The sequence below is a fragment of the Ambystoma mexicanum genome, chromosome 4q (genome assembly GCF_040938575.1).
Source record: "Ambystoma mexicanum isolate Mex_15411 chromosome 4q, UKY_AmexF1_1, whole genome shotgun sequence".
NCBI lineage: Eukaryota > Metazoa > Chordata > Amphibia > Caudata > Ambystomatidae > Ambystoma > Ambystoma mexicanum.
This window is the reverse complement of record NC_090928.1, coordinates 141,920,561-141,936,399: the sequence shown is the minus strand read 5'-3', so window position 1 is coordinate 141,936,399 and position 15,839 is coordinate 141,920,561. Positions and strand designations below refer to the sequence as shown.

General features: G+C 47.7%; 1 protein-coding gene across 1 annotated transcript; it reads right to left on the bottom strand.

The window, feature by feature from the left end:
• Positions 1-3,312: 3,312 nt before the first annotated feature.
• TCF21 (transcription factor 21) lies at positions 3,313-7,693 on the bottom strand. Its single transcript, XM_069609008.1, has 2 exons — positions 7,176-7,693; positions 3,313-3,810 (listed from the first exon to the last, which is right to left on the bottom strand). The coding sequence occupies exons 1-2, from the start codon at positions 7,587-7,589 to the stop codon at positions 3,721-3,723; spliced, it is 504 nt and encodes a 167-aa protein (XP_069465109.1). The 5' UTR covers positions 7,590-7,693; the 3' UTR covers positions 3,313-3,720.
• Positions 7,694-15,839: the final 8,146 nt, after the last annotated feature.

Sequence of the window (15,839 nt, the reverse complement as noted above, 5' to 3'; positions counted from 1 at the left end):
AGTATGTTCAACAACCCTCAACAGATTTCACTTTCCACGTGCCTTCTCTGTGGTGGCCCACATAGCTGGCAGTAGTTGGCACTAGCCCCCTCACTGATAACGGCATGGGGGAGCAGCCACACACCGCCTGTCGCTTTATCAGGGGACAATGGCCACCGGGTGTCAGACCAGTTTGGCCGAAGCGCGCTTCTTCTTTCTTCAAACCTTCGCAGTACATGACGGATATGAAATAACAGACCCCAGTTTACACCAGGGCCTGCTGTGTTGTGAGTATACACCACCAGGTTTTGAACATAGTGGAGGCACCACTCTAAGGGCCTATTTCACAGAAGCTTTTTTTAATGGGGCAATCCCATTGAAAATCAGTCCCTAAGGCACCTAAGCTCGGTTGTGCGTTCCACTTCAGCACACGCAAGAGCTTTTTGGGTATTCTGAGGGAAGCAGAGAACAGTAGGATAATACTATAAAGACAGTCTTTGGCAAGCAGACAACAAGCCATGGGGTTATACTTAGATATGTGGGAAGCCTGGCATTGCAACTAGAAGAAAGCACATGCAGGTTAAAACTTGTGTAACACTTAGAGCATGTACACCTTATAATGTTCAGCCTGCTGATGATGCCCAAAGATATGTTGATAACCCTCCATTGCACTTATAACTGCTTAGGTTAGCCATTGTAATGCACAGTGGTTAAATGCAGGGATCCTTGTCGCACTTAATATAACTTGGAAGGGTTCCATGTCATTTCATTGTGGGATGTTTTTTCTTGGGGGGTTTTAACTGCAGATTTTTTAATGAAAAAAACTCATCCAATTTTTATTTTTGGGGGTGGTGGGGATTCCCCCCAAATCCCCATCCCCTTTTATTTTGTGTCTATTCTCGAACACCCACACCCCATATATGTTGGCCTACCCCCCCCCCCTCAAAATTTGATGCATTTTTTTTTGTTAAAAAAATCATGGTAAAAACCCCTGCGAAAAAACTTCCCACGTTGAAAGGACGTCGTACTCTTGGAAGTTACGTAGTAAGACTATAAAGGTAACCTGTTTATTGCGCTTAGAGAATCCCATAATCAGAGTTTCTATGGTTGTGCGTCTGTCCCATCTAGATGTTCTAGGACAGTCAGTCTATTGCACCTGCTAGATTTGAGGGTAACCTGTCCATAGTGCCTAAAAAAGTCTACGAAGGTAGCTGGCTTTTCTTCCCCACAGACGATCGGATTACACAGCAACATCAAAAATAAGCTCCATCTGAGCTTGAGGCATGTATAAATGCACCACTAGTTGGACATCTGCTGCCGGCACGGCTTCCCATCCATGCACTCTAGAATGCAGCTACGACTTTGACAAATTTGTTTCCAGCTGGTCACATAACCGCTTCGCACTGAACCGGCAGCCTTACCTCAACACCTCTGCCATTAGAATACAGCGACAACCTACGCCAAATTTTGGTATAGCTGGGTACATATTGAGTTTCCTGCACTAGCGCCCTACCGTGACCTCCCTCAGCACCCGTCCACATGCCTGACCTCTTGGGTTGCTTACTGGAGGCTAGTCAGCCCTCCCAAGTCCTAATCCTGGCCAATAACGCATCTTAAGCCTCCTCTGAGAACTTTCCCATACATGGACTTCGGTCCCCAAGGGCGGTCCTAGCACAAAGCGCTTTGAGGCCATACAAATGGGAAAAGGCTCTATATAAAATGACTACTACAAGTCACGCACAACGTCACACGCAACAGACTGCAGAGAATATAATTTGCCCTAACATTTCTCTCAGGTTGTTTCAAGCTGCTAAGCCTCACTGTAGATTTGCTCTCCACTTCCCGTTAGCCGCTTCTTGGGGAAACCGTGGCCTCACCATGATGTCACACTTGCGGTCAAGTTCTGTTTAGAAAGTTTTCCGAGAGATATCGAGGATGGGAGTGCGGGTTCAGGAGTTCATGCAAGTTTAATGCACTTAGAGGGAACTTGCCAAGGGCGTTAAGAATACATACATTTGGCCCCACGGAGAAATTGGTAGGAAAAGAAATTAATCATATTTCAAAATTTCCGAATAAAAAAAAAAGAAATCTTGTGAGGCACGATCGTGGGGAATGTTTAACACACTGAATTCGTCCAATATGAAGGTAGTGTGTGAAAGGAGGGGTGTACACGAGTGAACAAACACAGCAGAATTACAGGATATTGGCATTGTGTCATCGCCTGCCTACAGACACCCCAAAGTGCAAAAGTGATTGAGAGTGTTGGGGGTAAGGGGGCGGGGGTGAGTTAGAGTACCAGCGAGCAAATTAGAAATGTAAAGCTGGGGAGAGCAGTATAAACACGCGCGCCCTCTTGTAAACAGTGCGGTCACAAACCCGGAAAATTAAACAGCGCGTGGGACCCGGCGCATCAGCAGAGCCTGCGGTGGGTTCCTGTCTGCCTTATCTCCATCCCTGCCTGGCTCTATCTGTTTACCGCGATGTAATCTCTCCAGGCCCATCTCAGCACCGGGTATGTTTGAACGAACATGCAGGCCACAAAGCATCCATGGCTGCTGGCCCGTACCACAGATCATACTCCTGGGAGCAGCACACTTCCAGGCGCTGCCACACGAGGCGGATACGGACAGGGATTTGACCCGCGGCACGGACTTGTTTCGATGATGCCTTGTTCCTTCTGTGGCCATTAGATGTTATGCTATCGCCACCCTTCATTCTTTCTGCCGCCCTCGTTGTAGCAGGGGTCCTCTTGATTCGTAAAAGGGTGCCATGAATCGGTATTATTACATGAAGAACCAACAACGTATTATTTGAATACGTTTTTGCACCAGGGAATGAATGTTCCTCTGCCAATATACACCAGTGAAGGCTGCTTCTTTGATCACCGTACACCCCCCCCCCCCCCCACGCTCTCCCTCGGTGGGTGCAAGTCTCACGCGGTGGCCTTCCGCCCCTCTCCCCCCCCCATCACAAGGCCCTTGACGGAGCCTCACAACGGAGAATTGCGAGTGACCCTCAGAATCCGCCCCTCTTACTGGTGGCTGCAACCCGGTGGTCCTCTCCAGTTGACACCTCCCCCCCAAACCCCCCTCTGAAAGCAGTCATCCTAAATCCAGGCGGGGTCAGATCACCGGCAGGGTCACTAGCTTCGTCTCTCCCTCAAACACAGGCTGAAAAAACAGGATCCATATCCACTCAATTAAACAAATAACCCCCCCCCCCGCCCCCCAACCCCCACCGCCCCCAGTCAACTCTTCTCACTCGCGCCTTCTTTGCCATAGAGCTCTCGAGATGGGTTTCGGTTTAACTTGTTTGCCTTTGAAAAAAACCACATCGAGCCCCACAGTTTATTCGACGAAATTACTCAATGTGTTAGAAGGAAAATATATATTTATATCTTTTCAGTGAAATACTTTACAGCTGTGACTATCAAAGTCAACCATTGGTAGAAACGCACATTCGACAACATACAATGTACAGACAACAGATTACACATCTAGCTGCGCAGCGCTCGAGCCAGCGAGGCTGACGCAGCAAAGGAGAGGCTTAAATATCTGGGCGAGTCTCTTGGCAAATTGTCCCTTTTCCCCAAATGTACATACACGGGGTCTCCTTGGTAAGAGCGCGGCCTCATCTTGGAGAGGGTGCCTGTGACGCGGCGCATAATGTTCCCATGCTCTGAGGAGAGTCTGTTGGGGGTTAGTGCTGGTTTTGGCGGGAAGGCAATGGGGAAAGAAGGGGTCAGGAGGCCGTAGGTCCACAAAGGCGGGTGCCGTTGCCCATTTCTTTCAGGTCACTTTCGGGCTTGCCAGCCACCATGAAGGGCCACGTCTAGGGAGAAAAAAGAAACATGCCAAGAGTTAGTGTTGGCAAATGTACAAGAGCAATTCAACCACACGGACTAACGGTCACACCTTGGAACCCACCCTCCTGTTTTCCATTGGCTAGACAATCTGAATGGAGTCTCACATCAAAAACCCTCAATCCCGTGGAAGCACCTAGTAGTTTCAGACGTAAACCACACCGTTTGCCTGCGTCATCCGTGGCAGACACATGGCTGAAAACCTGTCAAATAAACCCTTAACATCCCAACGGCCTTCTCTACCAATCCCTCACAGCAGCTCCAGCCGCGGGACGAACGTGTCTGCCTGGAAAGGAAGAGCAGTTTGGCAGGTCCCGCTTTATGGCAATAACATGTTTATAGTCTCGGGACGATAGCTCAGCGGCAATGTGCTCGCAAGAAGCAAGACCACCTAGAGCAACACAGGTTCGATTCCCGGGTCCGCGCTTAGTAACCTCTGGGTATTAAGCGCGTTATAAATAACCTAACATATCATATCACAGTTGAGGACCTCTCCCCCTCACCCCTGCCTCAGCTAGGCTATGGGGAGTAGGTTCCCTGTCCTGTAGTCCCTCGGAAAGCCAAGCTTTCGCCGGTGTTTACAAGTGAGCCCATGTAGACCAGACGCCCGCATCGCAGTTATCAACCCCTTTCCCCGCTTTCTGGGAAGCATCTACTCAGCTCACGGCCTCTCTCGCGGGAAACCCCCATTTGCTGCATGCTCGTTTGGAATGGACGAAAAAGCTATATGGGCCCGATTAAAATATTTTTTGCGCGGTTCAAAGTGACTTTGCACTGCTGACACAGACCCTGATTCATGGACAAGTGCAAAGTGTATTTTTGCATGGAACCGTGCAAAGTGTACTTTTGCTGTGCAACGTCATTTTGTACTGCAAAAAAAAAAAAAAAAAAAAAATGCGTGGCAAAAATACACCTTGCACAGTTCCATGACTCAGGGTTTGTGACGGCAGTGCAAAGACGCTTTTAAGCATTGCAAAGTCACTTTGAACCGTGCAAAAATCGGGCTCCAAGACTACATTTTCGTCGCAGTAAAATATATAGAAAAATACGCAAAACGAAGTGTAACCAAGATAAATCATATTTCTACACATACGTAAGTAAACGCGTTGTATTTCAAAGTAAAAAAAAAAACAATATAGCGCATCGATATGTGTGCCTTTAGCTCCCCAGAGCGCAAATGTGGACATTCTGGGGGACTATAGAGATGCCTCAGGGCCTCATTTACAAAAAAATGTTTCATGGGACTGCGCCATTGTAAACGGCTTTTGTAACCTAGAGCCTCAGAGTGAAATTCTAATTTTTATATATGCTTAATTGGGCAATAGGGTCATTCATCGCGCTCTTCGTGGCTTTCGTTGGGTGCAATTAACCAGCCGCTAGCCACGTGTAGTCCGTTTCTGTATAGGTGCGCAGAAACGCAATGGCTAACTGAGGCCTGTAAAACTCTACTGACAACCGGTCACTAGGAATCTGCATTGGGACAGTCAATGTGCACCATTCGTTTCCCATAATGTTTACCTTAAACTTCTCTGAGGCAAATAGTAGAAGCAACAATCGCTCTAAACGCGCCAATAGAGTGTTGGAACCCAAAGCATTTACCATGAGACAGTAGCGTTTCCTCCGCCAGACAGGCGAGGAAGAGGAGGAAAGCCTCGCAACCACCCCACATATGCTCATTTTAAAGTGCGCGCCAGGATTCTATTCCGCGGTGGCATTATTTCATGAAGAGTGTCCCTTCTTTTAAGCAATCCCAAAACGAATCGCCGTGCGTGCACATTACATCAACAGATGCTCCCATCGGTTTTGTAACCAAACTATAGCGTGAAAAAAGTAATGCAAGTACAAAATCATCTTATGTTTCGTTATCCCTTCAATACACTTGTGTTACTTTTTTAGGGGAAGCAGTGCGATGGTATGTGTTGCACATAAGGCGCTGAGGGCAGAGAGCTGCAGAACCACTGCTCGCAGCGTTTCTCTCCCCGTGAAGGCGGGATCGCACATTTACAAGATACATTTGAAAGCGTTATGTAAACATGGCTAGGCAATGAACCCCAGAAGAGACAACAGCGCGAACTACTCCCTGAATACCGAGAGTGATTAATAGGGGGCCCGGCTAGAAGCAGTGACCTCTGCACGCAGCCGCTGCATTTGCAGATGTGCATGGAGAGTTCCACCGCGCGTTGATTTATAGTCTGGGTCCCACAGACAGACCAATTGATTTACAGTCTTTTTTTTCTCCGCCGATAACGTTATCGAATATGTAGGTATGTTAGGCCGGTTCCACCGAGGAGGCTGCTCTTTTTGTGCATTTATCAGGGATTGCATGGGACGCTGTCCGTTTTGTGGCTTCGCACCGCTGTGCGTTTGGCAGAGGGTGTGGTGCAGGCCTGCGGTCGCAACACTGGTCATGCTTTTGTATCTGGCATTATATGACATGATTGTCAGCTTCCATATACTGCACATACATCGTCCATATTGCTGACAGGGTATTGCATTCGTGCGTTTACAGCACACGACGCTGTGTCTCCATTGCAAAGCGCCTTCCTGATGGCTTTGATTTTGTCTTCCGGGCGTACTTGAAAGTAGGGGGGTCGTGCATTTCCTTTTGAACACCGTATACATGAGCAACCAACTTCCATTTGCGCTTTGCAAACCTCGCGCATTTTTATAGAAACAAGGCAATTTCACAAATAAATAACTACTCGACTGTCCATAACATTAACAAGCCTCGGGTACAAGCTAGAATCAATTGAGATGTCACACACACACCCAAAAAAAAACACGCAGCAACGAACACGCTTACGCATCCCCTACAAGCACATCATTACACATATGCATGCAAAGCTGAATGCACACTCTACGAGAGCACAGCGTGCATGCTTAACGCAGAAAAGTGAGCCTTTGGTCCGAATGAGTGCATGCAGAGAAATGCACGCCCCTTCACGCCCATGCAATAGTGACGATTGCAGGCACTCAGATACACACTCTTACACGCAGAAACAAATCGAAAGTCTTGCACACTTATTGCAAACGCACACACACATATAATATATATATATACATATATATATTTAAAAACTGTCATAAAGGGCGAAGACATAATTAAGCATATGAGACAAGCCTGGAAGAATTACCAATACAAAGGCCGCCCTTGTATGTTCCCTCAACCCTCTATGTCTCCCATAGGAACACAGGTACATTAATTGTCCGCGCGCGCACAAAAGCCCACAGCAGGACAACATGTACCACGCAGCCACCCAAATGCAGAAAAGGTGCAGACATGTGCTTGTCAAAGCAGCTCAGCGCGCGCGCGCAGGGCGCGGGCGCTCCATACCAGGTTGACGGGGTGGATGTAGCCGTGCTCGTACTTGTCGTTGGCCAGGATCTGGCGCAGGTGCGCGATGTAGCTGGAGGCCAGGCGCAGGGTGTCGAGCTTGGAGAGCTTGGTGTCCGGGGGCACCCAGGGAAGGGTGGTCTTGAGGCGCGAGAAGGCCTTGCTCAGCACGCGCATGCGGGCGCGCTCGCGCGCGTTGGCCGCGTTCCTCTGGCCCTGCCGGCCCTCGGGACCGGCCGCCGGGCTCCGCTTGCCGCCCGCCTTCCTGCGCCGGCCGCTCGCGCCCCTCTTGCGGGGTGAGCCGCACGGGGAGCCGTCGCCGCCGCTCTCGTTGGAGGTGCCGTCCATCTTGTGCTCTCCGCAGTCCGGGCCCTCGGAGGGCTCCTCGCCATCGCTCAGGGAGCCCGTGGACATGCTCTCCGCCCGGGCGGCCCGGGGCACCGAGGCAGCGCTGCCGGGGATAGTGGGTGTGGCCGTCGCGGAGCCTCCAGGTGACAGCGCTGGGGCCTGGGGCAGCAGAGCTCTGCATTCCGGCGGCAGCGACAGTACTAGTCATTTATCAGCAGCTTGGGGAGGTGCGACCTGGGCGGGGCCGCGGGCGCGGGGGGCGGGGCTAAAGCCTCAAATGGGCGGGGCCGGCAGCAAAGCTGGAGGGTAACAGAAGTGAGTAGAGATATTGAGTCAGTGGGTGGGGCTTGGAGGACCGGGTGAAGACGAGGAGAAGGGGGTTTCAGATGCAGAGTAACGTCCATGACCACAACTCTATGTATTTGTTAATGTAGATATTCAAAATGTTAGTGCCCAAATAAAATCTCATTAGTAGGCCTTGTCCTGTCTCATGTGCCCACTTCCCTCTCATCCAGCAAAGGTACTTCATCTACTCACCCACGACCTTATTTTGTTGTAGGGCACCTGGAAATATGATTGACATCCTTCAAGTGGGTGTACAGATTTTTGTGTTTTTAAACACTATTTGTGGACATTCAAGCAAAGGGACCTTACCATGCAGTTTTAGAGTTACAAACGTGCACTATTGCAGACGCACAGTCAACAATTATTGGAGAGAGAAGCTGAGATGAAAACGTGAGTCTTTAAACAAACCTTCACACAGTAGATTGTGTGTGAAAATAAAAGTATCTGTCACCATGTAATAATTCTAAAGAGTAATCTTTTTTAAATTCTTGAAATGACAAACATAGATGTTAATTGGTGTAGTAAAAATGTTTCATCCTTGTGTAGACAGTTGTTTCACAGTAGGAAAAGTGCAGTTCGTTCTTTAAAAAAGTCAACAATCACGAAAGGGCGATAACCACCAGAAGGGGGGACCCTGGCCGTCCATAAAGCTGACAACCCCGTTCTAGAAAGAAAGAAAGAAAGAAAGAAAGAAAGAAAGAAAGAAAGAAAGAAAGAAAGAAAGAAAGAGCGCATGTTATTTTGCGTTAGCCATTAACAATTACTATTACAGCATAAAACCAGAAAGACAAGGTGTTACAATTTTAAAAGGCAACTCCATTTAAAATACTGAGAAAAAGAATTGGGATTTTAGAACGACGACTCTTATGTTTGCCTAAACGCATGACCACGCCTTAATTCTGAACCACTCACAACACATCCCAGCCCAAAAAGTAAATATTTGTCACACCAGCAATAACAACTCCAAACAACCCCACAATCTATGCCCCAATACAAAGTAACTTCATTCACTGTCGTAACACGTGCCACCCCCCTGTGCCCCACACACACGCAAACGCACCAGGTGAACTTTGATAATGGGATGGCTTGATGGAAGTGTGTTTTCTGAAGGTTCTACTAGATCCTACACATTTGTGGGTGCCTGGCATGGGGGAATGCCTCAACAATATATCACAACACCACTTCACTGTACCAAACTCAGGGCTCAAGTGAAGGGTACAAACAGGTGGACAGGGTCCGATCACTTTTTTTGACAGGGCGGACTCCACTAACCCCTCCACCCCCACTGGTAATTTAGAGGTCTTTTGTAAAATGAGAAACTTTGTCTTTTTTGAATTTAGGAATTTATGCCGACCGCGGTCGCCAGAAGGGCAGGTTGGGCGCTTCACCACTGCACCATATAACCTGGTGGAAAATACCAAACAGCTAAAGGTGAAATGTCACATTTCGGGAGTGCATGTTCCAGGGAAAACATTGGCTTTGATTCTTGGAGTTTAAAAAATGCACACCTTTTACATTTTCAAACCCTATTATAAAAAGTTTTTTGAGTGTGTTGATTTTATGAAAGGCAAATGCCATTCGCCCTGTGCAATTTGTATGGTTATGCAAAGACAATTGAATGAAATTAGCGTATTTTACCTGGATATGCTAATTTCTGGTGAAGTCACATTCCAGGGCATATGTTAATGAGTCCTCCCCCTTTTTGTTTAGGACTTCACCCCTGAGACTGCTATATTATATCTATCCACCTCTCCCTCTGTCCCTCTTTCTTTATATATAGATATTTATATATTCCTACACAGAAAAGGCACTGCCGTACCAATAACCCGCACTCCAGCGTTATCATGAGTAATCAGGCTATGAGTCCCAGTAAACAGAAATCCTTTATTATTTTAACTTCTATAGCGGCAGAAAAGTACGTCCGGATATACTTTTCTGCCTCTGTAGAAGCTAAAATAATTAAGAAAGTGCATACCGTGGTACGCTGTTAGGAAGGCACTATATATATACTATATATATATATATATATATAGTGTGTGTCTTTTGCTGCTGCCTTTCTTGTTTGTCCTCAACCATGGAATAATAAAGGACTATTTTTGCACAGCAACTGAGGCTGGGGTCTTGGATTGAATTCTTCTCTTCTACACTAATTATGCATTTATGTGAACAAGCGGCGAGTTGGCCGCGGAACACGTGAACATCTCTGCAAACTGATTGTTGCACTTGGGAGGACCTGTGTACTTTGGTCATTTTTAGATTTTAAAATGATTTCCATGTTTTGTACTACACGATTTTCCCTGTAAGAAAAATAAAGGAAGGTTACTTTGGTTAACAAGGTGTGGATCCGGCAGTTGATATTTTTTCCAATTGGGATTGATTGGCCTGAAAATAACTATGGAGAGTGCAGCTTGAATCATCTGCACGAAAATGGCAGCATTTTGAACATATATATATATATATATAACCCTGCACTTAAAATACGTGTTTTATTAGAGAAACGAAGAATCCATGTAGACTTGTGAAAAATGTGGCCCTGTTTGCAGGTGACGTTTTCAGGCTATGCGCTGCACCATGCATGTGCCTTTCCAATTCCATCCAAGTCCCACTTCTATTTCCGCACCTCCCAGGACAGATCCTAAGGTGCCAGGAGGGGCCTCGCGCTCACGCCCCGCCCATGCAGCGGTGCCACCCACCCACCTCCACCGGGTCAGCGCAGCTCACACCCACACCCCAGGCACGGGACGCGCTGCCTCCAACGTATAAACCTTTCTTTTGTTTAGAAAACGTCCCTCTGCAGCTGCCGGTATTTAAGTCGCCCGAGTCATGGCTGTAAAAACAAGCCAGACCCTGCATACACTTTACGTCACATTTCAAAAATCTTCTTGGGGGAATACGTAGATATACGTCGGAACGAAAATCGCCATATACAAAAACAAATACCACTCAACAATGTCCTCACAACTTGAGCTGGGGATTTTATTTTATTTTCGCCCATAAGTGAAAGGCACTGATGTGGGTCTTATTTTATTCGAAATACAACGCCGCACCTCCCCTAAACTGTAACACCTCTGTTCTCAAAATGCCCACATTCAAAGCCATGTTATGACAACAACCAAAAACAAATCGGGACAGAATGCACACATCACACCGTTTCAAGCGCAATGCAGTATTCCCATCTAAACTTCAAATTAAAGTATAATCTTTCAAAATGTGTCCGATCCGCATCGGCTCAGCTACGCATTTTAATTCGCGCGCTGTGCACAATTTCCACAACTCCACAGGCGTGCTTTGTGCACACCTGTACATTTTTTTTTAAATAAACTGCGAACATGTGGTAATAAACAAAATAGTGCGCCAAATCACATGCTTGGTTGACAGTTTCATGAGAAAAATATTTCGATTTTATTTTTTGTGGAAAATGCAAAGGAATCCGCGAGCCCTGCCCCGGGGCCCTTGGTAGATGGCCTACGCACTGGAAGACGCAATGACGGCCACCCGTTTCCTCAGGCTTCATGCTGCAAAGCCCACACTTCCAATTATGACGAACAATTTAGCGGCATTTAAACAACTATATTTATAATTCCTACCTGTGAGGTGCGAGTCAGTAGTCACCATGTGTTCCTCACTGTAAGGATTTGGGTGGGAACAGTCGCATTTTAACAAATAGTCGCATTAGCTTCCTCGTTACTAGCCAAAACGTGCTTGTTTGGTCGCTGAGCGAGTGCCTACATGAGAATTCGCACGCATGAAATTATGAAAACAACTATCCGGCGGCCAAGCTCATGTACCAGAATTTAAGCCAATATCCGTTTTCATGGATTCATACCCCCCATTATCCTCTTTTAGAGCCTCTGCTTTAGAGGCACCACATTACCAAACAAAAATACATCCTTTACAATACTTTAAAATCAATAAATAACTAACAGGCCGCGATCAGCATCGCGCGCACGGGATCAGGGAACGCAGCAGGAACCAATCGCCGCCACTCGGACGTCCTCGCGTCAAAAGTTAGTCTAAAAACACACGCCCACACTTTCAAACCACACATATAAATCGGTCAACGTTCCGGGGAATATTTAGTGGACACCCCTCCCCCAGTACAAGAAGCGAGAGCCTAATATCACTCAAACTAAAAAGCTGACCTGTTTTTACCTGCCACCTGTGTACTTTGGTCATTTTTCCATGGTGTGGTAATAATTTGCGGAAGCCCTCGGAATACCAACATCATATTGCTCCAATACGTCGTGTGGCAGAAAATGGCCCCCAAGTGGCGCACACAAGACCAATGCACTACTAGACTGTGGGGATTCTGTGCTGAAACGCGGCCCAGGCAGCACGCCCCGTCGGCAGTGTAGTGCCAGATGAATAGTGTCCCGAGGTGGTGCACTATGCCGTCGCAGAGGGTCCTCGGGACTCCGCCTGGAGCGGCGCCAGTCTACAATGCTTCAATGCAGCGTGCCGTATACATCAAGTCAGATGCTTTGGAACAGAACGTACCCATATCTCACAGCCGTGGCTATATTGGCGCACGCACTTTGCTGCGGCGCCGGCCTTTTATCAGGCGCCCATTGACACCATGAGAGAATGTCAGAGGGGTCGGGCTGTGTGCCACCTCTCTGATCACGGGCATGATTGGTGGGCGACGCCAGTGTGTGGGAGGCAGTGGGATTTATTGCTTTACACCTGCTTCTGTTAAAGGGCACAGCGCCCCGTGAACTATTAAGAGGGGTTGGTGTACACAACGGTTGCCATTCCCAGCAGTAGGTGCTGCCATTCTCTTTTCACCAATGTATCTGGCCAGAGAATACGCTGAGCATTTAAAGCCCACCGTGCAGGTGTGTTGTATATCAGACTGACTTTTGCATACAGCCTCATTGTGAGGTGGATAACCGTACTTAAAACGGCTATTTAAAATGTCTCCTTTTAAAAATAAAAAAAAAACCTAATTATGAACCATCTTAAAGAAACTTTGCACCAGTGCCAGTACAATCAGAAGTAAGGTGCAGAAAACAGATTGGCCAATGCCTTTTTGCATCAGGGCAAAGGACTAGTACTAGGGCAGGGAGTCCTCTCGTGCAAAAATGTATTATTCCTTTTTTGCACTAGGACACTTTTTGCTCTAGTTCTAATTGCGCTTGCACCAGTGCAAAGGTTCTGTAATACTGCCCGGCAAAGGGGACTTGCGATGGATAGCTCTTTGGATGAAGGTGCTATGTAAAAAACACATCATTATCACCAAAAATGGGTCCAGAGAAAGTACTCCCTGGGGTAAATACCCCAGCTATAACGCTTGCAATATGCTTTGTGGACACCATGCAGTAAATATCCAATAAAATCCCAACTCATAATTAGGTGGTACTTAAGAACGAGTGATTTTTAAAATACCACATTTATCATTACCACTATACTCATAATGAGGACAGTGCAGGTGATTAGCCGGAATTACCATATACCGCTGGTGGACTTTCTGCCCATTTTTGGCAGAATTATTGCAGCGGTAATTCCATCGAAAAAGCCCCCTACAGTCCAATGGACTCTGAACAAATCCCTGCCAACGCCCAGTGGTAATTCTGCCTGAGTCATGGAACTGCGCAAAGTGTATTTTTGCAGCGCAAAATACAGTGCAAAATGACTTTGCACTGCAAAAATACATATTGCGCAGTTCCATGAATCAGGGTTTGTGTTGGCAGGGATAAGTCACTTTAAACACTGCAAACATTCCAGGATTCAGGCCCTTAGTAACAAGGCATACTGGCCCGGAATACCACATACGAGCTGTTTGGCATGTGATAGCTTGACTCATACCACACTGCAAAGGATAGATTAGTGGGGGTTCAGAATTGCAAACAATGCATTATATGCAATTTACAGCCAAATCTCATAATTAATGACTACCATGTAGTCGAAAACAGTGCAGAGAACAGGCCACGACCATGAGCTGTGCTGCTGTACAAGCAATTCTTATTCTGTCATTGCAAGAGTTCAGAGCCTCACGTGCAGTTTTACAGCTATTCTTCTTCTTCTAAATTAAAACTGGTGTATATGTCCTGCATTTTACAGCCATCTCTTTATTAGGGTGAATGTAGTGACCAATCAAAACAGAAGAGTCCATTATTTGCTTAAAAGGTTTTCTTAATGAATCACTATAAGAAACAGTTATTTAAAATTGTGGACATTATGTTGTTCACACAATGCGCTTTGCTTTTATGCAAATCTCCAGGATTGGGTTCTACTGTGTGCAATCAGGCAGGGGCCATGCCCATTGGCCCCGCCCCTTTCCAAAGCCCTATCCCCCCACGGTTCCCCCAATACATGTTTTCCATTTCCAGCTCTGGTCTAAACTGCAGCCAGGACGCACCACTGCAAAAGGATCAAAGGCGAAATATCATACGCGTCTCGACCCGCATTCCTCCTTGGAGGAGAGGCTCTGTGCTGACTTTGGACCCTCACTGTTTACGATCGCCCACCCGATATTCGCCGTCAAGTGGACTGCACGGTTCTTACCCGATGGGGAGCCTGCCATCTCCACCCCCCCGCATGCGTCCGTTATCGCCGAAGAGAACTGTAGAGTCCAGCAGGGCTGGTCCATCCTTCCCACTGTTTACCATGGACGGTATATGTGCCCGGCTCCAGTAGCTGGAAAAAGCGGACACGTATGTGTAAAGCGGCAAGTCACGAAGGTGCAGCACTGGATACAATCGCGTGTACGCAGGGTACAAGTGGCACCCGGCCACGCATGACCCCGATAGGCCAGTGTACATTACATGTGCATAAAGTTCCGTTTGCTAGAATAACACGCCAGAAAGACGACACATTTCCAAACAGATCTAAAATGATGCAAAATGTGTTTCACCACTACACACTGGGGGTAGATATACACAGACACAGCGCAAACCCTTGTGATACACCCCTGAAAGAGTTGGCAGCAACCTGTAAAAGGGCCACCTGCATTCCTGCTGTGTAATCAAAAAGCGCACCTATTTATGGAGCCGCCCGATTCATGGCATTTTTGGTGGCAGTGCAAAGCGACTCTGCACTGGTGAAACGTAACTTTGCACTGCTGGCACAACCCCCGATTCATGGAACTGTGCAAAGTATACTTTTTCCAGTGCAAGATCAGAACAAAGTCATTTTTGCAGCACAAAACGACTTTGCACTGCAAAAGTACACTTTGCACAGTTCCATGAATCGGGGTTTGAGTTGGCAGTGCCAAGTCACTTTTAAACCATGCAAAAATTGCATGAATCGGGCCCCTAGTAACAAGGCGTACTTTACGTGCAACCCTGGCCCTCCCAGCACGTGTAGTTGTGGTACTCCCTATGCCCGGAACACCACATTCGTGCGCGCCTCTCTCTGCACTGAAGTAGCCAGTTTGGCATGTCTGGCGACGAGGTACTATACACATTCCACCTCTCGCCTCATACCACACTGCAAAGGATAGATTGGTGGGGTCCAGAAAACCAGGCCTCCACACACTGCGGGGAACGCATCCCCATACGCGACGGTGCGGGTGACCGTGCACTTCCGTGCTACCGGGCCCTTCCCCAGCAGAAGGCGCCGGTGACGGGCGTTTCACGAGCAAGCCAGCCACAATACCCAAGCCACGCCATCCACTGCTCATATACAGCCGCACACACACCTGCCACACACTCCGGCGGAAATACAACGGACAGCAATGTCATTTTAGCGCCTCGCTCGTTTCCCCCGAGATGTCAGGGGCCGCAGACTGCACTCACGTCGCCCTCCAAGCACCTGGGGACACAGAGCATATGTATTGCAGTTGGCACTCAATAAACACGCAGGCCATCTGCCATGGCCAGGCCTTGCCCCTGAACATCTGCTCTGGATTGACCCACAACAGTCATGCATTCTCCCACTCGGTGGTGGCAGCATGAGGCGACGCCATGCGGCTCACTGTAAGTCGCACACACTGCATGCAGCCATCGCACATCAATGTCCAAGTCATGCATA